The sequence below is a fragment of the Panthera tigris genome, chromosome E1 (assembly GCF_018350195.1).
Source record: "Panthera tigris isolate Pti1 chromosome E1, P.tigris_Pti1_mat1.1, whole genome shotgun sequence".
NCBI classification, from domain to species: domain Eukaryota; kingdom Metazoa; phylum Chordata; class Mammalia; order Carnivora; family Felidae; genus Panthera; species Panthera tigris.
Genome location: NC_056673.1, coordinates 22,621,617 through 22,648,292, shown reverse-complemented (window position 1 = coordinate 22,648,292; position 26,676 = coordinate 22,621,617). Strand labels below are relative to the sequence as shown.

At 41.2% G+C, this 26,676-nt stretch overlaps 1 protein-coding gene across 7 annotated transcripts; it reads right to left on the bottom strand.

The window, feature by feature from the left end:
* Nucleotides 1–658: 658 nt before the first annotated feature.
* Nucleotides 659–26,676, bottom strand: LOC102962978 (schlafen family member 5). Of its 7 annotated transcripts, none has more exons than XM_042966791.1 (6): nucleotides 26,570–26,676; nucleotides 25,831–26,067; nucleotides 8,121–9,159; nucleotides 6,745–6,870; nucleotides 1,899–2,619; nucleotides 659–1,733 (listed from the first exon to the last, which is right to left on the bottom strand). In XM_042966791.1, exons 3-6 carry the CDS (start codon nucleotides 9,130–9,132, stop codon nucleotides 926–928), a joined length of 2,667 nt encoding a protein of 888 aa, XP_042822725.1. In that variant the 5' UTR covers nucleotides 9,133–9,159; nucleotides 25,831–26,067; nucleotides 26,570–26,676; the 3' UTR covers nucleotides 659–925. The 7 variants fall into 7 exon arrangements, with proteins under 7 accessions (XP_042822725.1, XP_007096114.1, XP_042822724.1 ...); XM_007096052.3 differs by lacking the exons at nucleotides 25,831–26,067; nucleotides 26,570–26,676 and adding exons at nucleotides 10,628–10,729; nucleotides 12,459–12,492; XM_042966790.1 differs by lacking the exons at nucleotides 25,831–26,067; nucleotides 26,570–26,676 and adding exons at nucleotides 10,628–10,771; nucleotides 12,459–12,491.

The following is a 26,676-nucleotide window of genomic DNA, read 5'->3' as shown; positions in this document are numbered from 1 at the left end:
TCTCTGTCTCTCTCAAAAATAAATAAACATCTAAAAAAACTTAATGGAAAAGAATCATGTAATGTGGTTTCTAAAAAATTGCAGTTTGTACTTTCTGATCTTATATTTTGAAATATTCCACAACCATTCCTGGCCCATAAAAGGCCAGACACATGACCTCTCTGTGTCCTTCATACTCTCCCAGTACATGATATCAAGCATTTCTGCACCATTGTTGTATTGAAAATAGTGAAAATATTTTTTTAAAAGTCACAATATCTGAGTCTGCCTGGCACATATGGCTCAAAGATATTCCTGTGACTCCTTCCCTCATTGAGTGCTTCCTCAGCCACCATGAATAACCAGCTCTTCCCTCTATACCTGCCTACGTGTTCACACACACACACACACACACACACACACACACACAATGTCTGCATCTCAGGGCCCTCTAATTACTATTCTGATGGCCCTAATTACTATCTGAAATTTCTTTTTTTTATATTTATTTATTTATTTTGAAAGAGAGGAGTGGGGGAGAGTCAACATGAGGTAGGGGCAGAGAGAGGGAGAGAGAGAATCCCAAACAGGCTCTGTGCTGTCATCATGGAGCCTGACAGGAGGGCTCCATCTCACAAACCATGACAACATGACCTGAGCCAAAATCAACAGGTGGAGGCTTAACTGACTGAGCCAACCAGGTGCCCCTATCTGAAATGTCTTGTACTTGTATTTGTTTACTTGTCTGTGATTTACCTCTGCCCTAAAGAAGAAATCTTGTCTGCCTAGTTTGATACCCTACCCCTGATCCCCAGCACCTAGGAGAGTACATGGCTCAGAGTGAGTGCTCATAAAATACTCGATAATTCAATGTTTAGATCAAATAGTTTCATGGTTAACTAGAGATGAGAGCTACCTAATTGTTTCTTAGCCTGGGATCTTCCTGTCAAATAGGAACCTTCAGAATATAGAGATGTTTCTTTGCCCTGGAAGCCAGACAGAGCAGAAGATTATGGAAAATATCTGGCTCAGCTGTTAGGTTGAACCCAAACACGATGTTTCTTTCCAGGCCTGAAAATCGACGGACACTGTCCAACACGATGTGATTGGCCATGATATCCGATGCATCTTGGATCTGTACTAAAAGATCAGATTCCCCATCGAGCTGAGATGTATTTCTTTTCCTCATTGCTCTTAGAAGCTTATCTTTATATATTTCCACTTCACTTGCTTTGCTGAAAAGCACAGCAATGTCCTTGGGAGAATAACCATTCCTAAAGAGAAAGTGGCATTTCTTTGCTACTTGGAACACCATATCTTCCATGTCCAAGTACTCCATAATCTCCACGTAGCCCGGAATACCCTGAGCCCATTCAGCTTTATGAACCATCTCCAGGGACGCAGGCGGGATGTTACATGGAGGATTTTCTCTGACCTCCTGCATTACTTCTTGTAGGTATTTGGCTATTGGATCTGCATTACGGATCACTCTGGTGAGCTCTTCTCTTGGATACTGGGCTGTGAGAGCAGGGAGGCCACTGGAGCTCAAGTGGGTAGTCTGAAAGTAGTCTAGAAAGATCCAGAGAATTCCTGGGCAATCCTTTTTTCTCTGAGTGATGGCTTTTGCCTTCTCATACCAGTCTCCATCCTCAGTGCGAAAATTCTGAGCTTCATCGATGATGATGTGCTTAATCTTTTGGAAGTCATTTTTCATGAAGGTTTTCCGGGTCACTGCCTGGCAGACATGTCTCTGGCTGAAAATGTAGAGAAACACAGTCAAGTTACCCCACTCAAACAAAGGAAGCCAATTATACTCTTAAACACATCTGGACCTAGTCATTACAATATGACTTTTCACATGCGAACTTAAAACCACACCAAAATTATTTTTAAAAAATCATTAGAGTTAGGCTGCATACCTCACAAAATTCTTCAGAGGCTGATTTTCACAGATGTAAAGAATATCATCTGGTTGACAGTGAAACACATTCCTGATCTTCTCCATTATCCTAAGAGCCAGGATGGTCTTCCCTGATCCAGGTAAGCCATGAACAAACAGCTCTCTAGTCATGCGAATGTTCTTTGAAAGCAACTCATACTGTTTATCTGTGAGGAGGCTGAAAACCTCAGAGCCCAGCTCTTCACTTAAGAAAGATCGGAATCCGAGCAAGACTATCACAAGGGACCGTAACAGAGCTTCCATGTGCTGGGTGGTCCTAAGGTTATAGGAGTTGGGGTAAATTTGCAAATCCAAATCATGAAGAGTCGTTGCTGTATTATCAGGATTCAGTAGGAAGATCAAGGGAGTGACACACAATTTCCCAGTGTAGCCACCTGTGTTCACCAGCGTCTGTTTTAAGACGCGGGCGACTGTCCTAGAGTAGCCCTTCCAGCTTGGGTCACACTCACTGAGGATAGTGTAGAGGCGTGGGGTGTTGTTCTGGGAAAGCAGAAGAGCATCACAGATGACTCCCTGCTTCTCTTGCAGACCCACGTCCACAGCCCAGCTTCGAGAGAATATCAATATTCCTTGAGAGAAAGAGCGCATTTCCTTATTTATTAAGTTTTTGAGTCCTTTATGTGTTGAGAACAGCTCCTTGTAGATGCTTTCTGGTGTATACACCATTCTGTCTGGTAATACTAAACAGGAAAAGAATTGGAATAAATTCGAGAATCTGCAAACAAGCTAGAATCATCATTATCCGTAATAGATTCAATCCACATTTGAGCCCAACCACGTGTCAGCATAAGGATGCATTAGTGATAGGAAATAAAACAATTCCCGGTCCAATGGAGATGATAAGTGACTGGCATAACAGAGACAAACAATAATTATACAAAGTGGTAAATGCAATGGGCAAGAAGTGCACAGAGCATTATGCAATCACCAAGGAGAGGGAGCCCTCAGGAAAAAAGAAAATGTGAAAGTCTTTCTGAAGAAGGATACACCGGAGCTGCTTAAGGGATGGCTGTGAGTTAGCCCTCTGAAGGATGCGAGAATGGAGAGATAGGCAACAGGGGACTCATGAGTAAAGCACAAGACAAGAAACTCATGCAAGCACCTCCAAGAAGTTTGTGTTGTGATGTCTAAAGTGAAAGGCACAAAAGAGGAAATGAGGATGGAGAAAAAGGCCTTATGGTGCTATCTTAGCACCTGGCAACGCTGACTAGGGTTAACAATACTGTGTGATATATGTGAAAGCTGCTAAGAGAGAACGTAAATGTTCTCAACACACACACACACACACACACACACACACACACACACGTATGGTAATTATGTGAAGTGATGGGTATGTTAGCTAACTTTATTGTGGTCATCATTGTGTAATATGTACAGGTTTGAAAAAAATCATTTTGGGGGCTCCCAGCTGGCTCAGGTGGTGTAGCATGCAACTCTTGATCTTGGGGGTGTGAGTTTGAGCCCCGTGTGGGATGTAGAGATTACTTTAAAAAATGAAAGATTTTTTTAAAAATAGGGGAAAAAACCCCATGCTGTACACCTTATATAGATGATGTTATATGCCAATTATGTCTCCATAAATCAGGAAGAAACACCTATCATCGGTTATAAACTATATGAGGTGTCCTACACGACATTTTGTGAAAGGCAAAATTATAGGGATGGAAAATAGATCAACGGCTGCTAAGGGTTAGGGATTGGAGAATTTTGACCACAAAGGGCAGAATGAAGGGGCCTTTTTTGGGTGATGGAACTATTCTGTGTCTTTACTCTGGTGGTGGTTACATGAATCTATACCTTTAGAATTCTTTAAGAAAAAAGCCCATTTTATATATGTAAATTTTAAAAATTAATTTTTATAAGTATTTTTTAAAAAGATTTAGGTGTTTTATATGTATAAAAAGAGTTCTTGAAACTTTTGGCATCACAAGCCCAAATCGGGACTCTAACAAAATCTATGAACCTTCTCCCCAGGAAAAAAATAAACACAAAATTTAAATTTTAAATTCAGGGTAGATGGAAGACACAAGCATGAATCCAGATTTCTGTGATTGGCTGGATGGAGGATGGACTCTCCAATTCATAGACACAATGTGGAAGAAATGGCAGAAAAAGAATACTTCATACAGATTAATATTCAGAATATACAGAACAAGTAGAAGATTGTCAGCATGGAAGACTGATTTTGGAAATGTTCAGTTTAAGATAACTGTGGTACATCAAGTATCCAGGAAGTAATCTGGACACACCAGTACCATTGGTCTGGGCTCAGACAAATACTAAAGTTATTTTCTATACAATGGGCTAAACTAAGGGCTCCTCCTCCTCCTCCTATTTTAATCTAACATCATTTTCAAATTATTGAGCAATGATTTCAACTAAGTAAAGGAATAACATATAAACATAGGAAAGGTTAGTTCAAAACTACCTTTGGTTTTACATTAATACGATTATTAAGTAAAATGTTTGGAAATGGTATAATGTATATTTTAAAGCTAAGAGCTTTCCTAAATGCCAGCAATTCACAATCAGAAATTATTATCATATAAGGATCTCCTTCTAGTAATAAATTTAAACTTTTTAATTCTAGGGTAGTTAGAATATAGTATTACACTAGTTTCGGGTGTGCAATACAGTGATTTCGCAATTCTATACATTACTCAATGCTCATCATAAGTGACTCTTAACGCCCATCACCTATTCCACCCATCCCCCACCCCTCCCCTCTCATAGTCACCAGTTTGTTCTCTATAGTTAAGAGTCTGTTTTTTGGTTTGCCTCTTTTTTTTCTTTGTTTGCTTTCTTGCTTAAATTCCACGTAGGAGTGAAGTCATATGGTATTTGTCTTTCTCTGGCTGACTTATCATTCTAGGAATAAAAGTTGACATATATAGCAACAATATAGATAAAACCGAAACAATCAAGAGATGTAACCTATTTCACTGATTATAAGTGTACTTTAATATCTCTGAAATCAAGATACATCTTCTAATTTAATTGGCAATATTTTCTTTATTCGTGGTAAATAAAATAATAATACAATATTGTTTCCTTGGGTTTGATGAAATATAGTAAAAGAAGACTTTAATAAATGGCCAAACATCCCATGTTCACCTATGAGGAAATTCACTGTTATAAAAATGACAATTCTTCCCAAAGTCATTTATCAATTTCATGTGGTTGCCATCACAATAATCTCCACGTGTCCTTTTCTTTTAGGTGGAACAAAATGATTCCAAGCTTCTTCTAGAAGAGAAATGCCATGATAATACCATTTGGTGGATTCTGGTCTATGTTTTGAATTACGATTTGGCAACGTTCACCGAAGGGTACAAGCAATTGTTACTACTTGGAATTTATCTTTAAGGAACACCTCAAGGCATTTTTAGAAAAATGTATATTGTAGCATTGTTGAAAATAGAAAAAAATTAGGTGTCATATAAAATTCCATCAAAGAAAGGACTGGTTAAAGAAGTGGGTAGCAGGGTAGTTTGCAAAGTTCTATTTTTTGACCTATGTGGTGGTTACACAGGTTTTGCTGTGTACAAATTATTCTTTTTTAAAGTTTGAATTTAGTTAAGTAATCTCTACACCCAACGTACTTTCTGTACGTATAGTATATTTTACAATAAAAGCAGCTAAAATTAGTAACATCTATGTTTAGGGATACTACGAAACACTACACAATCGATAAAAGAATTGGGTAAATCTATGAGTAACGTCATGACAAGACAGACTTATGTCACTCAGATTCAGCCTTATGCTTGTATATATTTGTAGTACATTCATTTTCACTGCTGAATAGTATTCCACTAGGTGAGTATACTACAATACGAATAGTAACCTAGAGCAGTCACGGGGATCTCTCCAATTTTAGACATCTCTTGATGCATATGTACACATGCTTCCCTAGAAACTAGAAAAAGTTACTGACTGGCATAATATCCAAATGACCAATTTAGTCTAAAGGGATCAACCCAATTTAATTCATAGCAGCAATGTACAAAAATCCTGATTAGGGGCGCTGGAGTGTCTCAATTGGTTGAGCATCCAACTCTTGATTTCTGCTTGGGTCATGATCCCAGGGTAGTGGGACTGAGCCCCGCATTGGGCTACATGCTGAGCATGGAGCCTGCTTGGGATTCTCTCTCTCCCTTTGCTCTTCTCCCCGCTCACGTTCTTTCTGTATCTCGCTAAAAAAAAAGATTCTGATTACCCAGAACGTCTCCAACATCTGTTATTTCAGTTAAATAGTGTAGGATGGTATCTACTTGTGGTTTTGAAGTGCATTTCACTCATCCCGATAGCTTGAACAGCCCTTCCTAAGTTTATTGGACATGCGTGTTTCCTTTTCGGAGAAATACATCTTTATAACTACTGTGTATTTGTCTACGGGGTGGTTTGTGCTTTTAACAAGTTTTGTAAGTTCTTTATATATTCTTGATACCAGTCCTTTGTCAACTGCATGGATTTCATAATCTTCTTCAAGTTTGTCATGGATTCTTTCACTCTCTTTAAGGTATCTTTTGAGTAACATAAGTTCTTAATTTTAGTGTGGTGAAATTTATCAATCTTCTTGTTTAAGGTTAATATTTTTAGGTCTAGTGTAGGAAATCCTGTCCTACCTCAATGATGCAAAATTATTTGTGTACATCTACTAAAGTTTCAAGGGTTTGTTTCTGACATTTAAGTCCTTAAACCTTCTGGAATTGATTTTTTTTCTATAATATAAATAGGAGTCCAGGGTTTTTTTCATATGAATGAACAACCAACATGTTCCAAAGCAACCAGACATGAATTACCTGGAAAGTAACGTTTTTGCTGTGCTTCCAGACATTCAAAATTCTTATGAGTGCACACAGTCCTGCTGCGAGGTGTAGTGGATGACAAACTCAATGCAAGGACCATCTCAGAAAATCTGGAAAGATCTTAGGAAGTAAGAAGTAACAGTTCAATATGCAAAAATGCAGACTCCAAATTATAGCTAAGCTGTGTTGTAGTCTTTCACTTTGTCTTAGAACCCAAAGCCTTGGCCCACAGATCCTTGTGTATACATTCTGAGTCAACTCAAGAAAGTTTATTGATATCTTGGGCAGGGTGAGGTACTACATGGAGCAATAGTTTTCATTTTAATTGTATTCTATTGAAACTCATGTTTTATTTTTTAGAATGCTTACATTTTAAAAATACAATTAGAAAGTATAAAGTTTGGGGTGCTGGGTGGCTCAGCTGGTTAAGCATCCAACTCTTGATTTCGACTCAGGCCATGATCTCATGGTCATGAGATTGAGCCCCACATTAGGCTTCACACTGAGCATGGAGCCTGCTTGAGATTCTCTCTCTCTCTCTCTCTCTCTCTCTCTCTCTCTCTCTCTCCCCCCCCCACCTCACCTCTCTCCCCTGCTCATGTGCTCTCTCTATCCCTCTCAAAATAAATAAATAAAAATTTTTTAAAAAGAAGGAATGAAGTTCAATGGATACATATTTCTGAGAAGACTCTGAAATGTTCTTTATTTTTGTGGACTTTTGAAGATGTTACCATTAATTTATTTTGTCTAATTTCATCTTGGACTTTCTTTTTCCAAGTGGGATGTACATCACCAACACTACTCTGGCTTATCATTCTTGGTGAGTAGCACATGTTCACTTTGAAAAGGAAAAGTAGGAAAGGAGAGAGCTAGCCACGGACTAGTTGTGTTTGGGTTCAGAATGGAAGAGGGGCGATGAGAAAGGGAGAATATTTATTCCAGGGACCAAGAACGGAAAGTGACAGTTGGGTTAAAGATGACACATATGTGCACGTGAAAAAGAATTTCCTGAATAATTAAAGGAGTTCATATTCAGAAAGGTAAAGAAGAGACTTCAAAATGAACACAAGAAAGGGAGTGAAAATAAAAATTACTAGGTCAGACAGCCCCCTGCACCAACCTCTGGTAGGTCTATTAGCCCAGGGCAACATCTTTTTGCTGAATGCAGGGTATTCAAGACAGGCAGAGGGAGTGAAGTGCAGTGACCTACCAACTGTATCTATCGGAAATCACAAATCAGGCATGTGCAATTAAGACAGTGCTTTTCTTTGCCTAGATCTTGAAATAATACCCTAGTTCCTCCCTCCTCACCTCTCCCCTTCTGTCCCCCCAAATGAACATTATAATCATTGTGGATTCTGCTCCCTGACCTGGGTCGGCTTCCATCATCCAAGCTATCCATTGCTTCGCGTCCAGCTGTTTCACACAATTGTCCTTCACCTGCCAGGAACTGGGCATCTTGGAAAACACTGCACAGCAAAATTGTTCCACCTTGACTGCACAGACATATCCATGAAGGGTCCCCTGATTGTGTACTTCAAGGAATTTGACAGCATATTTTAACTCATGCTTCTGTGTACAGAAATGATGGACAGGGAGATTCCTAATACAGGAATCAATACAAGCCTTCAACATGTCAAGATCTATTTTCTCCTTTTCACATCCAATGACTTCATGGGTCTCATCATGCACACCAAAAAATATATACCCTCCTTCAGTGTTTGCAAATGCAGAAACACAACTGGGGAGACTCTGGTGAAAGCACTGTGACTCCTCTGTTGAGAACATTTTAAATTCAACGTGGAGGGAATTAGTAAAGTTGAGCTTTTCTAGGTACTGAAGCTGAGTTCTAGCGAATACAGCAGCAGCTGAGGCCCTTATGTTATACTCGTTTCGCACACCAACCTGAACTTTGTGTGGACTTAATGAACTGGAATCAGTATTCCTAAGAGTCTGAGTTTTCCCTTTGAGGAATGCCAATGCTTCCTTAGAATCCATGACATCAGTAGATGCTCTGTATCTATAGCACAAATTGGAGCACAAGGTAGCGATTCGTACACCAGAGGCATCTGCGTTCCAGGATCTCACAAAAATCAAAAAGAGTTCTCCCTGCTGCATCTCATCTAAATAGCCTTTAAAAATTGAAGGCATCGTCAGGCCTACTCCATGGATTTCATAATTGTAGTCTTTGTTCTCAATCTCAGCCTTGACCACTCCGCCACCAGAATTCAGCAGAGCACATATTGCTTTCAAGATGTTTTTCCTCTGTTTTTTCCGCAATTCAGGATTCATTTCTTTCCTTTGTGTATCCCCAAGGATGATCTTTCCTGCATTTAAGACACATTCGGCAAAGTTTGTTTCCAAATCAACCTTGAGACTCATCTTCTCAGCACAGGTCCTTTTCCTACCCTGAAATATAAGAAACAGGAAGACAGAACGATTAGAAGAGGACAAGCATAGGGGAGGTGGGAAAACGGACACTTTGAGGCCACTCTTCTGAAGTTGGTCACTTCATTTATGCACACAGAGTTTGAAGCCACTTTCGTGCATGAAATAAGTGCAGAGGCCAAGGGGAGGAGCTAAGTCTACTGGAAGCCCACTGACCCCGAGAAATGATCAAGAGACTATTTTGACGCTGTGATTTTAGTAACTGTTTGTGCCATGATCTCTGAGTGGCAAAGTCTCCCAGATCACCTGCAGAAAAGTAGAAATTGTGCAAAGATACATGAGGACGGGGGCTGCAATGCAACCAGAAAGCTTTCACTGTCAGTGGTGTCCCCGGGGTGTGTTGATGTGTATTGATTTTCTCGGTGCTCCTTCTCCTCTCACTGAGACTGGGCTATTCTTGGATTGTTGCTATGGAACAGATCTTTAAGCTTTCCCTCGTTCAAGAAGTTCTCATCTCATGAAAACTTACATATATATATGTAAGTTTTACATATATGTAAGTATATACATATATAAGTATATACATATGTAAGTATATACATATATGTAAGTATATATATATATATATATATATATATATATATGTAAGTATATACATATACACACACATACATAATTTATTAGAAACGGACAAATTATTGACTGTTTGGATCAACCCAGCTGGCAGGTTGAGGTGGGCTTTTGGCATTTCCTAAACTTTAAGTGACAACAGGGAATCTCAGAAGAGGTAAAGCTGAGTGAAAGTGTGCACACACCATCTTGACAACCACACCTCATGATGGAAGGGCAGTGTGAGGGATGCACATTTCTGCAGCTGCTTATCTTTAACTCTTTGGTAGCAGTTGAGTAAAAAGAAGGAGTGACTAGACCAACTCACACATAATTACACAGGTCTCCATCAAAAGACAGTTCTTTGTGAACCAAGATGTTCTGCTATCTCCTCATCCAGCTTCCTTCCTCAAAAACAGGTTGCAGGAAACCAAAGACAGAAACCCGAGAGAGAGAGAAGAAAACACAATCCATACTCTGAAAACTATAGAACACTAATGAAAGAATTTGAAGGGGACACAAAGAAAAGGAAAAGTTATCCATGCTCATGGATTGGAAGAACAAACATTGTGAAAATGTCTATATTACCCAAAGTAATCTACACATTTAATGTAGTCCCTATCCAAATACCAACAGCATTTTTCATAGAGCTAGAACAAAAAGTCCTAAAATTTGTATGGAACCACAAAAGACCCCAAATAGCCAAAGCAATCCTGAAAAAGAAAATTAAAGCTGGAGGTATCACGATTCTGGATTTCAAGCTGTACTGCAAAGCTATAGTCATCAAGACAGTATGGTACTGGCACAAAAACAGACACATAGATTAATGGAACAGAATAGAAAACCCAGAAATGAACCCACAACTATATGGTCAACTCACCTTCGAGAAAGCAGGAAAGAATATCCAATGGAAAAAAAAGACAATCTCTTCAACAAATGGTGCTGGGAAAATTGGATGGCAGCATGCAGTAGAATGAAACTTCTTACACCATAAACAAAAATAAATTAAAAATGGATGAAAGTCCTAAATGTGAAACAGGAAAACATAAAAATTCTAGAGGAGAACACAGGCAGCAACGTCTTTGACCACAACTGTAGCATCTTCTTACTAGACACATTGCTGGAGATAAGGGCAACAAAACCAAACATGAACTATCAGGATTTCACCAAGATAAAGAGCTTCTGCACAGTGAAGGAAACAATCAACAAAACTAAAAGGCAGCCTACCAAATGGGATAAGAAATTTACAAATGACATACCTGATAAACGGTTAGTACTCAAAATCTGTAAAGAACTTATCAAACCCAACCCCCAAAATACAAACAACCCCAGTTAAGAAATGGGCAGAAGACATGAATAGACCTTTTTCCAAAGAAGACACACAGATGGCTAACAGACACATGAAAAGATGCTCGACATCATTCATCATCAGGGAAACATCATCAGGGAAATACAAATCAAAACCATGATGAGATAGCAACTCACTCCTGTCAGCATGACTAAAATTAACAAGATACAACAGGTGTTGGTGAGGATGTGGAGAAAGGGGAACCCTCTTGCACTGTTGGTAGCAATGCAAACTAGTGCAGCCACACTGGAGAACAGTAGGGAGTTTCCTCAAGAAACTAAATATAGAACTACCCTATGATCCAGCAATTGCACTATTAGGTATTTACCCAAAGGATACAAAAATACAGATTTGAAGGGCTACATGCACCCCAATGATTATAGCAATATGATCAACAATAGCCAAACTATGGAGAGAGCCCAAATGTCCATCAGCTGATGAACGGATTAAGAAGATATATATATATAGGGGCGCGTGGGTGGCTCAGTCGGTTGTGTCCGACTTCAGCTCAGGTCATGATGTCATGGTCCATGAGTTCAAGCCCCATGTCGGGCTCTGTGCTGTTAGTTCAGAGCCTGGAGCTTGCTTCAGATTCTGTCTCCCTCTCTCTCTTCCCCTCCCCCACTCACTCTCTGTCTCTATCAAAAAAATGAATAAACAGTAAAAAAAATATTTAAATATATATGTATATGTATACATATATGTAATGGAATATTACTCAGCCATCAAAAAGAATGAACTCTTGCCATTTGCAATGTCGTAGATGGAGCTAGAATGTATTACGTTAAGTGAAATAAGTCAATCAGTGAAAGACAAATACCTATGATTTCCCTCAGATGTGGAATTTAAGGAAAAAAACAGAAGAACATATGGGAAGGAGGGGAAGAGAAGAGAGAGAAACAAACCACAAGAGACCCTTAACTGTAGAGAACAAACTGAGGGTTGATGGAGGCAGATGAGTAGGAGATGGGCTAGATGGGTGATGGAGATTAAGCAGGGCACCTGTGATGAGTACTGCATGTTGTATGTAAGTGATGAATTCTACCCCTGAAACCAATATTGCACTGTATGCTGACTAACTAAAATTTAAATTAAAAAAAAAAGAAGCCAACACAGTCCTCTGGATGGGACCCCAGAACGACAGCTGTGGGGCAGGCCTAGAGGATCACTATCCAAAATGGGAACAAGTGGCTTCAGGCTTCAGTGGATGGACACTATACAACCAATGGGATGCTTCATGTGTTAGCTGAAGAGGTAGAGAGTTTGGGGCTGAATTAGTAATAGGGACTTGGGAAAACATGTAAATACAAATATAAGACAATAACTCTAAGAACAAAATGAAAAATAGTATCAAAAACCATACCTGTGGTAGATCCTGGGAAGATGGCGGCGTAGGAGGACGCTGGGCTCACCGCGCGTCCTGCTGATCACTTAGATTCCACCTACACCTGCCTAAAGAACCCAGAAAACCGCCAGAGGATTAGCAGAACGGAGTCTCAGGAGTCAAGCGCAGACTAGAGGCCCACGGAAGAGGGTAGGAAGGGCGGCGAGGCGGTGCGCGCTCCACGGACTGGCGGGAGGGAGCCGGGGCAGAGGGGCGGCTCGCCGGCCAAGCAGAGCCCCCGAGTCTGGCTGGCAAAAGCGGAGGGGCCGGACGGACTGTGTTCCGACAGCAAGCGCGACTTAGCGTCTGGGAGGTCATAAGTTAACAGCTCTGCTCAGAAAGCGGGAAGGCTGGAGGACAAAGGGAGGGAGAGCTGTTGAGCCCCCTGACGGCAGAGCTCAGCTTGGCGGGGAACAAAGGCGCCAGCGCCATCTCCCCCGCCCATCCCCCAGCCAAAATCCCAAAGGGAACCATTTCCTGCCAGGGAACTTGCTCGCTCCGCGCAACACCCAACGCTGTGCTCCTGCGGAGCCAAACCTCCGGCAGCGGATCTGACTCCCTCCCGCTGCCACAGGGCCCCTCCTGAAGTGGATCACCTAAGGAGAAGCGAGCTAAGCCTGCCCCTCCAGCCCCCGTGCACCTTGCCTACCCACCCCAGCTAATACGCCAGATCCCCAGCAACACAAGCCTGGCAGTGTGCAAGTAGCCCAGACGGGCCACCCCACCCCACAGTGAATCCCGCCCCTAGGAGAGGGGAAGAGAAGGCACACACCAGTCTGACTGTGGCCCCAGCGGTGGGCTGGGGGCCAGACATCAGGTCGGACTGCGGCCCCGCCCACCAACTCCAGTTATACACCACAGCACAGGGGAAGTGCCCTGCAGGTCCTCACCACTCCAGGGATATCCAAAATGACCAAACGGAAGAATTCCCCTCAGAAGAATCTCCAGGAAATAACAACAGCTAATGAACTGATCAAAAAGGATTTAAATAATATAACAGAAAGTGAATTTAGAATAATAGTCATAAAATTAATCGCTGGGCTTGAAAACAGTAGAGAGGAAGCAGAGAATCTCTTGCTACAGAGATCAAGGGACTAAGGAACAGTCACGAGGAGCTGAAAAGCACTTTAAACGAAATGCAAAACAAAATGGAAATGACGACAGCTCGGATTGAAGAGGCAGAGGAGAGAATAGGTGAACTAGAAGATAAAGTTATGGAAAAAGAGGAAGCTGAGAGAAAGAGAGATAAAAAAATCCAGGAGTATGAGGGGAAAATTAGAGAACTAAGTGATACACTAAAAACAAATAATATACGCATAATTGGTATCCCAGAGGAGGAAGAGAGAGGGAAAGGTGCTGAAGGGGTACTTGAAGAAATTATAGCTGAGAACTTCCCTGAACTGGGGAAGGAAAAAGGCATTGAAATCCAAGAGGCACAGAGAACTCCCTTCAGACGTAACTTGAATCGATCTTCTGCACGACATATCATAGTGAAACTGGCAAAATACAAGGATAAAGAGAAAATTCTGAAAGCAGCAAGGGATAAACGTGCCCTCACATATAAAGGGAGACCTATAAGACTCGTGACTGATCTCTCCTTTGAAACTTGGCAGGCCAGAAAGGCTTGGCACGATATCTTCAGTGTGCTAAACAGAAAAAATATGCAGCCGAGAATCCTTTATCCATCAAGTCTGTCATTTAGAATAGAAGGAGAGATAAAGGTCTTCCCAAACAAACAAAAACTGAAGGAATTTGTCACCACGAAACCAGCCCTACCAGATCCTAAGGGGGATCCTGTGAGACAAAGTACCAGAGACATCGCTACAAGCATAAAACATACAGACATCACAATGACTCTAAACCCGTATTTTTCTATAATAACACTGAATGTAAATGGATTAAATGCACCAACCAAAAGACATAGGGTATCAGAATGGATAAAAAAACAAGACCCATCTATTTGCTGTCTACAAGAGACTCATTTTAGATCTGAGGACACCCTTAGATTGAGAGTGAGGGAATGGAGAACTATTTATCATGCTACTGGAAGCCAAAAGAAAGCTGGAGTAGCCATACTTATATCAGACAAACTAGACTTTAAATTAAAGGCTGTAACAAGAGATGAAGAAGGGCATTATATAATAATCACAGGGTCTATCCATCAGGAAGAGCTAACAATTATAAATGTCTATGCGCGGAATACCGGAGCCCCCAGATATATAAAACAATTACTCATAAACATAAGCAACCTTATTGATAACAATGTGGTCATTGCAGGGGACTTTAACACCCCACTTACAGAAATGGATAGATCATCTAGACACACGGTCAATAAAGAAACACGGGCCCTGAATGACACATTGGATCAGATGGACTTGACAGATATGTTTAGAACTCTGCATCCCAAAGCAACAGAATATACTTTCTTCTCGAGTGCACATGGAACATTCTCCAAGATAGATCATATACTGGGTCACAAAACAGCCCTTCATAAGTTTACAAGAATTGAAATCATACCATGCATACTTTCAGACCACAATGCTATGAAGCTTGAAATCAACCACAGGAAAAAGTCTGGAAAACCTCCAAAAGCATGGAGGTTAAAGAACACCCTACCAAAGAATGAGTGGGTCAACCAGGCAATTAGAGAAGAAATTAAAAAATATATGGAAACAAACGAAAATGAAAATACAACAATCCAAACGCTTTGGGATGCAGCGAAAGCAGTCCTGAGAGGAAAATACATCGCAATCCAGGCCTATCTCAAGAAACAAGAAAAATCCCAAATACAAAATCTAACAGCACACCTAAAGGAACTAGAAGCAGAACAGCAAAGGCAGCCTAAACCCAGCAGAAGAAGAGAAACAATAAAGATCAGAGCAGAAATAAACAATATAGAATCTAAAAAAACTGTAGAGCAGATCAACGAAACCAAGAGTTGGTTTTTTGAAAAAATAAACCAAATTGACAAACCTCTAGCCAGGCTTCTCAAAAAGAAAAGGGAGATGACCCAAATAGATAAAATCATGAATGAAAATGGAATTATTACAACCAATCCCTCAGAGATACAAACAATTATCAGGGAATACTATGAAAAATTATATACCAACAAATTGGACAACCTGGAAGAAATGGACAAATTCCTAAACACCCACAGTCTTTCAAAATTCAATCAGGAGGAAATAGAAAGCTTGAACAGACCCATAACCAGCAAAGAAATTGAATCGGTTATCAAAAATCTCCCAACAAATAAGAGTCCAGGACCAGATGGCTTCCCAGGGGAGTTCTACCAGACGTTTAAAGCAGAGATAATACCTATCCTTCTCAAGCTATTCCAAGAAATAGAAAGGGAAGGAAAACTTCCAGACTCATTCTATGAAGCCAGTATTACTTTGGTTCCTAAACCAGACAGAGACCCAGTAAAAAAAGAGAACTACAGGCCAATATCCCTGATGAATATGGATGCAAAAATTCTCAATAAGATACTAGCAAATCGAATTCAACAGCATATAAAAAGAATTATTCACCATGATCAAGTGGGATTCATTCCTGGGATGCAGGGCTGGTTCAACATTCGCAAATCAATCAACGTGATACATCACATTAACAAAAAAAAAGAGAAGAACCATATGATCCTGTCAATCGATGCAGAAAAGGCCTTTGACAAAATCCAGCACCCTTTCTTAATAAAAACCCTTGAGAAAGTCGGGATATAAGGAACATACTTAAAGATCACAAAAGCCATTTATGAAAAGCCCACAGCTAACATCATCCTCAATGGGGAAAAACTGAGAGCTTTTCCCCTGAGATCAGGAACACGACAGGGATGCCCACTCTCACCGCTGTTGTTTAACATAGTGCTGGAAGTCCTAGCATCAGCAATCAGACAACAAAAGGAAATCAAAGGCATCAAAATTGGCAAAGATGAAGTCAAGCTTTCGCTTTTTGCAGATGACATGATATTATACATGGAAAATCTGATAGACTCCACCAAAAGTCTGCTAGAACTGATACATGAATTCAGCAAAGTCGCAGGATACAAAATCAATGTACAGAAATCAGTTGCATTCTTATACACTAACAATGAAGCAACAGAAAGACAAATAAAGAAACTGATCCCATTCACAATTGCACCAAGAAGCATAAAATACCTAGGAATAAATCTAACCAAAGATGTACAAGATCTGTATGCTGAAAACCAAAGAAAGCTTATGCAGGTAATTGAAGAAGATATAAAGAAATGGAAAGACATTCCCTGCTCATGGACTGGAAGAATAAATATTGTCAAAATGTCAATACTACCCAAAGCTATCTACACATTCAATGCAATCCCAATCAAAATTGCACCAGCATTCTTCTTCAAACTAGAACAAGCAATTCTAAAATTCATATGGAACCACAAAAGGCCCCGAATAGCCAAAGTAATTTTGAAGAAGAAGACCAAAGCAGGAGGCATCACAATCCCAGACTTTAGCCTCTACTACAAAGCTGTAATCATCAAGACAGCATGGTATTGGCATAAAAACAGACACATAGACCAATGGAATAGAATAGAAACCCCAGAACTAGACCCACAAACGTATGGCCAACTCATCTTTGACAAAGCAGGAAAGAACATCCAATGGAAAAAAGACAGTCTCTTTAACAAATGGTGCTGGGAGAACTGGACAGCAACATGCAGAAGGTTGAAACTAGACCACTTTCTCACACCATTCACAAAAATAAACTCAAAATGGATAAAGGACCTGAATGTAAGACAGGAAACTATCAAAACCTTAGAGGAGAAAGCAGGAAAAGACCTCTCTGACCTCAGCCGTAGCAATCTCTTACTCGGCACATACCCAAAGGGAAGGGAATTAAAAGCAAAAGTGAATTACTGGGACCTTATGAAGATAAAAAGCTTCTGCACAGCAAAGGAAACAACCAACAAAACTAAAAGGCAACCAACGGAATGGGAAAAGATATTTGCAAATGACATATCGGACAAAGGGCTAGTATCCAAAATCTATAAAGAGCTCATCAAACTCCACACCCGAAAAACAAATAACCCAGTGAAGAAATGGGCAGAAAACATGAATAGACACTTCTCTAAAGAAGACATCCGGATGGCCAACAGGCACATGAAAAGATGCTCAACGTCGCTCCTTATCAGGGAAATACAAATCAAAACCACACTCAGATATCACCTCACGCCAGTGAGAGTGGCCAAAATGAACAAATCAGGAGACTATAGATGCTGGCGAGGATGTGGAGAAATGGGAACCCTCTTGCACTGTTGGTGGGAATGCAAATTTGTGCAGCCGCTCTGGAAAGCAGTGTGGAGGTTCCTCAGAAAATTAAAAATAGACCTACCCTATGACCCAGCAATAGCACTGCTAGGAATTTACCCAAGGGATACAGGAGTCCTGATGCATAGGGGCACTTGTACCCCAATGTTTATAGCAGCACTCTCAACAATAGCCAAATTATGGAAAGAGCCTAAATGTCCATCAACTGATGAATGGATAAAGAAATTGTGGTTTATATACACCATGGAATACTACGTGGCAATGAGAAAAAATGAAATATGGCCTTTTGTAGCAACATGGATGGAACTGGAGAGTGTGATGCTAAGTGAAATAAGCCATACAGAGAAAGACAGATACCATATGGTTTCACTCTTATGTGGATCCTGAGAAACGTAACAGAAACCCATGGGGGAGGGGAAGGAAAAAAAAATAAAAGAGGTTAGAGTGGGAGAGAGCCAAAGCATAAGAGACTGTTAAGAACTGAGAACAAACTGAGGGTTGATGGGGGGTGGGAGGGAGGGCAGGGTGGGTGATGGGTATTGAGGAGGGCACCTTTTGGGATGAGCACTGGGTGTTGTATGGAAACCAATTTGACAGTAAATTTCATATATTAAAAAATAAATAAAAATAAATAAATAAATATTAAAAAAATAAAATAAAAACAATAAAGTCTACATTTGTTTGGAAAAAAAAAACCATACCTGTAACTGATTACATGGCATAGCTATAAACAAAATGACAGTCATAATATTATCAACTCTGAATATTGTTCTGACCGGAAATGATGACGTAATCATACTGGCAGGATGTAGGGAGAAAAGGGGTAGTGAAATGTGGATGAGGGAGGTTATTATCTCCAGAAACAGACAGCATTTAAGGTGGGGGGGGGGAGGTGTGTAAACATAAGCATGTTGTTTAGAAATATATAAGTAATTCTGAACAAAAAAGCCAAAGAGGCAAGAGGATGCCCAGAGAGCAGAAAAAGGGGGCAGAGTAGAGGGTAAGAGGCCACTGATTTTCTTATTATGTCTTATGAAACTATGACTCTCAAAACTACACACATGAGACTCCCACTCCCAGACAGAATAGAGTACCAGGGACTAGATCACTCTCTTCTCTAAAATAAGAAAAACATTTTAAAAGAAAAAATGGCTGAAAATTTTCCAAATTTGGTGTAACTTGTAAAAAATTAAGATCAAGATCCACAATATTCAACAAGCTCCAAGCACTAAAAATACAAAGAAAACAATACCAAAGTGCATCTTCATTTAACTGACCAAAACCAATGATAACGAGAAAAATCTTAAAAGCAACCAGAGGAAAAAGATACATTACACACACAGAAGGACAAAGGATGACATTAGGATTTTTTGTTGTTGTTGTTTTGTTTTGTTCTTTTTCAGAAACAAAACAAGATAATGGATAAACGTCTTTAAACCAATGAAAGAAAAACAAACTATGAACCTAGAGTTCTATACCCAGTGAAAATGTTTTTCAAAAATTAAGTTAACAACAAAAAGACAAACAATCCATTTTTTTAAATGGACAAAGGACTTGAATAGATGTTTCTCCAAAGAAGATTTACAAATTGCCAATAAGCATATGAAAAGATGCTTAACACCATTAGTCATTAGGCACACACAAACCCAAACCACAATGAGATACCACTTCACACCTATCAGGATGGTGATGATGATGATGATGATGATGATGATGATGATGATGATGATGATAGAAGGAAAATAACAAGTATTGGTGAGGAGGTAGAGAAACAGGAATCACTGCTGCTGGAATGTAAAAAGGAAGCAGTCATTGTGAAAAGCAGTTTGAAGAGTCTTCAAAAAGTTAAGTGTAGAGGCACCTGCGTGGCTCAGTTGGTTGAGTGTCCAACTCTTGATTTCAGCTCAGGTCATGATCCCAGGGTCAGGGGATCGAGGTTAAGGTTCTCTACATATCTATCTATCTTTCTTTCTTTCTTTCTTTCTTTCTTTCTTTCTTTCTTTCTTTCTTTCTTTCTTTCCTTCCTTCCTTCCTTCCATCTATCTATCTATCTATCTATCATCTATCTCACTCTGCCCCTCCCCCATTCACCCTCTCTCTCTAAAACAACAAAAACAACAAAAGTTAAACATAGAATTAGTATCTGATCCAGCAAATCCTTTAGGCTCAAATAAGTCATAAATGTTCATACCAGAACTATTCACAAAGGTTAAAAGGTGGAAACAACTCAAATGGCCATGAACACATGAATGGATAAACAAAATGTGCTACAAACCACACAATAGAATAGTATTCAGCCATAAAAAGGAGTTAAGTACTGACATGCTTCAACATGGAAGAACCCTGAAAACATTATCCTAAGTGAAAGAAGCAAGACACAAAAGGTCACTCTATGGACCGTATATTTATATCCCCCCCAGGAATTCATATGTTGAAACCCTAATCCCCATGGGGATGGTCTTAGCTGCTGTGAACTCTGTGGAGGTAATTAGGCCATGAGGGTGGAACCCTAATTATGAGTCTAGTGCCATGATAAGAAGAAGTACAAGAGAGCTTGCTTCCTCTCTCTCTGCTCTCTCCACCATGGCAGTTATCTGCAAACCAGGAATTTTCCTCACCAGACCAGATCAGCCGATACCTTGATCTTGGACTTCCTAGCCTCCAGAATTGTGATGAATACATGTTCACTGTTTAAGCCACCCAGTCTATGGTATTTTTGTCATAGCAGCCTGAACTAAGACAGTCACATATTGTAAAATTTCATTTATGAGAAATACACAGAATGGATAAAGTCATTGAAACAGAAAGAAGAGGGTTGATTGCCAAGTGCTAGAGGAAGAGGGGGCTGGTGCATAGTCGTTCAATGACGTTTTATCTGGGTGTGATGAAAATATTTTGAAGGTTGATGGAGGTGGCGGTTGTACAATACTGTGAATGTCCTAAATGCTGCTGATTTGTTCATTTTAAAATGATTAATTCTAGGGCACCTGGGTGGCCTAGTCAGTTAAGCATCTGACTTCAGCTCAGGTCATGATCTCGCAGTTTGTGAGTTCAAGCCCCACATCGGGCTCTGTGCTAAGAGCTCAGAGCCTAGACCCTGCTTTGGATTCTGTGTCCCCCTCTCACTCTGCCCCTCCCCCACTCATGCTCTATCTCTCAAAAATAAATAAACATTAAAATTTTTAAGAAAATATAAAATAAATGATTAATTTTTATTATGAGTTTCATTTCAATTTTAAAAATTAATCGAAAAAGAAGGTGATATAAAAACTTTCTCAAACTGATAAAAGCTGAAAGAATTTATTTGTAGTAGAACTCCAATGTAAGAAATGCAAAAGCCAGCCTTCAGGCAGCAGGAAAATGATACTAGTTGGAAAATGAATATACACGAAGCAAGAAAGAACACTGGAAATACATAAGATATTTTAAACTTAAATCTCTCTAAAAGAAGAATAAAATGGAAATATTAACATTAAATGATTTCAAGCCTTATAATACAGTTATAGTAAACAAGACAGTGTGGAACCAGTATAAAGACAAACATTCAGGGAAGAAAGGGTCTGGAAATAGACCCACATATATATGGACAACAAAGATGCCGAGTGGAGAAAGCGTAATTACTTTTTCAAAAAAGAGGACTGGAACAATTGGACATCCACATACAACAGAAATGAACCCCAATTCATATTTGATGCCGTTTACAAAAATTTATTTAAAATGTGTCACAGGTCTAAATGTAAAACATGAAACTATGTGGAAATAAATGAAGACTGCCCAAATGGGAATAATGAGAGGCTATTTATTCAGAGTGCACTGTGACAAGGGAGTCAGCCACTTGCGATGGCAGAGACTCAGAGGCAGGCAGGGGACTGGGGAAGCTTTATAGTGAGAGAAGAGGGGGGAGGCACTCGCCCAGGTAAGCCCTGATTTGAAGTTGTTTTTCTAGGGAAGCTGGAAGTGAGCTTACTAGAAATGGCACATCTTATGTGACTGGTTTGGAAGCCTGTTTAGCTTTCTTTGGTTCCTTCTGAGTTAGAAGTGGGGCCACACACCAGGGAATCTGGGAGTTGTTAACCAAGTCCTGAGCACTTTTGCTGCATGGGCTGTGGTTTAGCTTCTGGAGGTGGTTGCTCCAGCATTGTGGGTCAAGAGTTCTGTGTTCATATATGGTCTGACCAGTGTCCATTTGTATGTTCAGTCTCTTGACCTCAAAACCTCTGGAGGACAACATCGGAGAAAATATTTTTACCTTGGGCTTGGCAGACATTTTTTTAGAGATGTCACTAAATGTACAGTACATAAAAGAGAAAATGAATATGTTGGACTTCAAGAACACCTTTTTGAAAGACACCTGTTAAGAGAATGAAAATACAAGCCCCTGACCAGAAGAAAATATTTCCAAATGATATATCTGATCATTTGTATCTAGATTAGATACAGAATTCTTGAAAGGCAATAATAAGAAAACAACCCGATTTAAAAATGGAGAATGGATGCAACAACGTGGATGGGACTGGAGGGTATTATGCTAAGTGAAGTAAGTCAGTCAGAGAAAGACAGATATCATATGTTTTCACTCATATGTGGAACTTGAGAAACTTAACAGAAGGCCATGGGGGAACGGAAGGGGGAAAATAATTTCAAACAGAGGGAAGCAAACCCAATACAGAGAACAAATGGAGGATTAATGGGGGTGGCGGGGGAGAGGAGAAAATGGATGATGGGCATTGAGATAGGCACTTGTTAGGATGAGCACTGGGTGTTGTATATAAGTAACAAATCACGGGAATCTACCCCTGAAACCAAGAGCACACTGTATATACTGTATGTTAGCTAACTTGAAAATAAGTTATATTAAAAAATTTTTTTTAAGTACAATGGGGTGCCTGGGTGGCTCAGTTGGTTAAGCATCCAACTCTTGGTCTCAGGTCAGGTCACGATCTCTCCATTTGTAAGTTTGAGCCCCGTATCGGGCTTGCAGCTCTCAGAGCAGAGCCTGCTTGGGATTCTCTCTACCCCTCCCTCGCTCTCTCTCTCTCTCAAAAAGAAATAAACATTTAAAAACATTTTTTTAGGGGCACCTGAGTGGCTCAGTCAGTTGGGCATCCAACTTGGGCTCAGGTCATGATCTCGTAGTCCAATAGTTCAAGCCCCGCGTCAGGCTCTGCACTGACAGCTCAGAGCTTGGAGCCTGCTTCACATTCTGTCTCCCTCGCTCTCTGCCCCTACCCCACTTGCACTCTGTCCCTCTCTCAAAAATAAAATAAAAACATTAAAAAAATTTTTTTTAATTTTTTTGATGGATAAAAGATTTGAACAGATATTTCACCAAAGAAGATATATGAAGAGCAAATAAGTACATGAAATATTGTTCAACATCATCAGTTATTAGGAAATGGCAAATAAAACTCCACTGAGATAGCACTACTCACTTATCAGAATAGCTAAAATGACTAACCATACAAGGTGTGGCAAGCATATGGAGAAAAGGGAACTCTTGTACACTCCTGGTGGGAACATAAATACAACCATTTTAGAAAAGACTTTGATAGTTTCACACACTTACCATATGACTCAGCCATTTCACACCTAAGTATTTACCCATGAAAAATGAAAACATATTTCCATACAAAGACCTGTGCTGAATGTTCATAACAGTGGGGGAGGGGCAGAGAGAGAGAGGGGGGGGGAGGGAGAGGGAGAGGGAGAGGGAGAGGGAGAGAGGGAGAGAGGGAGGGAGGGAGGGAGGGAGAGAGAGAGAGAGAGAGAGAGAGAGAGAGAGAGAGAGAATCCCAAGCACGTTCCATGCTGTCACCCAGAGCCCGACACGGGGCTAGAACTCACCAACTGTGAGATCGTGACCTGAGCGGAAATCAAGAGTCAGATGTTTAACTGACTGAACCACCCAGGTGCCCCAGCTTGTACACTTTAAATATGTGCAGTTGAGGGGCACCGGACTGCTTAATTAGTAGAACATGTTTTTGTTCTTGGGGTCTGAGTTCATGCCCCACATTGGGTGTAGAGCTTTACTTAAAAAAATATATGTGTAGTTTATTTCGTGTCAACAATACCCCAATAAAGCTATTAAAAATTACATATCTGAGGGGCACCTGGGTGGCTCAGTCAGTTAAATATCCAACTCTTGATTTCAGCTCAGATCAAGATCTCTCAGTTAGTGAGATCAGTTAGTGCCCTGTCAGCGCAGAGCCTGCTTGGGATTCTCTCTCTCTCTCTCTCTCTCTGCTTCTCCCCATGCTCTCTCTCTTCTCTCCAATAAGTAAATAAACTTAAAAAAATTACATGTATGAATGATGGTGAAAACAAAGTAAAACATATTTTGTTATAATATGCTTAGCTCAAAAACCAGTAGAAATTGATGTGCCTGTTATTACTAATATTTTTCCATAGAAACTAAACCTTTGATAGGACTAGGGTATTGAAGCCCCAAATCGTGCATACTCCAAAAGGACACCTTGGCATGCCCCATATTCATTCACTAGTAACCACCACCCCACCCTGTCTTTTCCCTTGCAAATTGTGAATTTACACTTTTCAGGCCTGCCAACTCCCTTCTCAGTGGAAATCTAGTGTTTGGCATGGAAAACAGCAGGCACTCCTAATTGCCAGTGAAAATTACCTCAGCAAAATAAGAGAAAATGCTGTCCCTTCCATTACGGGTGCATAAAAGCAGGAAGTATTCCATTTCATAAAATTCCCCTTGTTGATTTTTTTTTTCCCCTAGCAAAGGAATCCTCTTAAGACACCTGGTCTTCAGAGACTGTTGCTCTGGCCTGTGATCATGTGCATTAGCCTTGAGGGATACTATAACTATGAATGGTTGTAAACTTAACTTCCTGTTGCTATGACAACAATACTGCAATTGATTACTGTTTTCTTTCTTTCTAAGTTTAGTTTTATTTTATTTTAGAGAGAGAAAGCACACGGGGGAGAGGAGCAGAGAGAGAATTTCAATCAGGTTCCAGGCTCAGCACTGAGCCAGCTGCAGGGCTGGATTCCACAACCCTGGGATCATGACCTGAGCCGAAATCAAGGGTTGTTGGCTTAACCAACTGAACCACCCAGGTGCCCCATTTCTGTTTTCTGGTAGGCATAAACACCTGTGCATTTCATATTCCGGCCAGGAGCCTATCATCACATTTCACTCTTCTTTGATTCGCAAAAGGTACTAAACCTTGTGATTGTCCATTTTCTTTTTTTTTAATTTTTAAAAATGTTTATTTATTTTTGAGAGGGAGAGAGACAGAGCGTGACCAGAGAGAGGGAGACACAGAATCTGAAGCAGGCTCCAGGCTCTGAGCTGTCAGCACAGAGCCTGATGCGGGGCTCGAACCCACCAACTGTGAGATCATGACCTGGGCCAAAGTCGGATGCTCAACCGACTGAGCCACCCAGGTGTCCCCTTCTTTTTTCTTCTAATTTTTTAAAGTGATTTTTCATCTTCTTCTTTAAACAAAAGAAGAGTCTTGTGACATTTTAAGGAACACTTCTGACACAGGACGTTATCACGCTTAACGGCTCATCTGGCCACAGGAGCTCTCACCTCTGCCCCCTGCAGACTGAAGAGGAACCATTTTCTCTTTCCTTTTTCAAGGCAGCCATAGCCTCGCCAACATTAGCCAGAACCGCCATCTCCTTGTAGAGGCTTCGCTGTGAGACCTGCCATCAGTGGGCGGGGGGACACCGTTAGGCATCCCCCTCTCTTAGGCACTCCAATGCAAGGAGTCACTTCTGCGTCCTATGACAGTCATGTACAAACGGGGAATGGAGTCATTCACCGCAGCTTAGCCTCTCTGGACAGAATCCACGGGAGTTCTTTTAGCCACTTGTTGGGGGATACAGGGCTTTGTGGACTGCCCTGGGAGTCCTCCTACCCTGCCCCCACGCCGTTACTGTTTGAAGACTGACCTTGCAAGCCAGGGGCTTACAGGCATCCTGGGAACGCAGCTTCTTGTAATACAATGAACACTGACCCTATCTTGTCCCCGGGCCACAACCTCGCTGGCTTCACTTTCAGGAGCCCCAGTAACTGATGTGGTTCTTACCTCTAAAGTTCTTCGTGCTCCTGAACAGTGGGAAATTTTACCAAGCTCAGCGTGGTAAAACCTAGGCTGTGACGCTGCGCGCCTCCCGCTCCTCGGACCCTGTTCGCTCGGCGTTCCCAGCCTCCCGGCTCCCTGATCTCTCACTGTGCGCCTGTCGTTGGAAGTTGCTACCGACTGCAGGGCAAAAGCTCCCGAGCGGGAAAGGAGCGCAGGGGAGCTCGGGAGACGGGCGCAGACCTGGGGAGGGAAAGAAGCCCAGCTCTTGCAGGATTTGTGCAAAGGAGCGCGGGAGACGCCTTACCCGCCAAGGTTTCTCCTCTGCAGAGCGCCTCCCTCCGGCAGAATGCGACGGAACCTCCCAAGTCCGCAACCAGGATTTTGACTGCAAGGCGCCCGCTTTACACCAGGGGAACTAGGCTATACCTCACGGGGAGGGGCCCCGCGAGGGAGAGAGTGGGACAAACCAACAGTCCCATTTCTGTGTACCTGGGAACCCAGTTCTGCAAGGACAACAACCTTGGTTACTTTTGGTGGATACACGTGGGGTTTGGGGGGAGGGAGAGGGGGATCTTTTTTGTTGCTTCTCTGTTTTCTGATTAACTTTTTGAAGCTGGCAGGTCCCCCCTGCCCCCCCACCCACCCCCCCCACCCCCCCCCCCCCGCCAACAGGGACGGAGTTCCGGGAACAACCTCGCTCCCTCCAGTCCTCCCCCGCCCCGCTCCAGCCCTTGCCCCCTACCTCCCAGGCTCTGGCAGCGCGCTCCGCAGGTGTTTCCTCGAAAGGCCGGCAGCCCCAGGATTCCAGCTCGACTAGCCCCGACCAGTCTCGAGCTCTGTCCTAGGGTA

Bases quoted from the DNA above. Each gene is read 5' to 3' on its own strand.
- LOC102962978 (XM_042966791.1), bottom strand. From the start codon at position 9,132: ATGAGTCTCAAGGTTGATTTGGAAACAAACTTTGCCGAATGTGTCTTA. The intron at 6,871-8,120 runs GTCAGGGAGCAG...TTACTTCCTAAG, and splicing joins GATGATGGAAGCCGACCCAG to ATCTTTCCAGATTTTCTGAG. The intron at 1,734-1,898 runs GTATGCAGCCTA...CTACATTTTCAG, and splicing joins CCTCTGAAGAATTTTGTGAG to CCAGAGACATGTCTGCCAGG.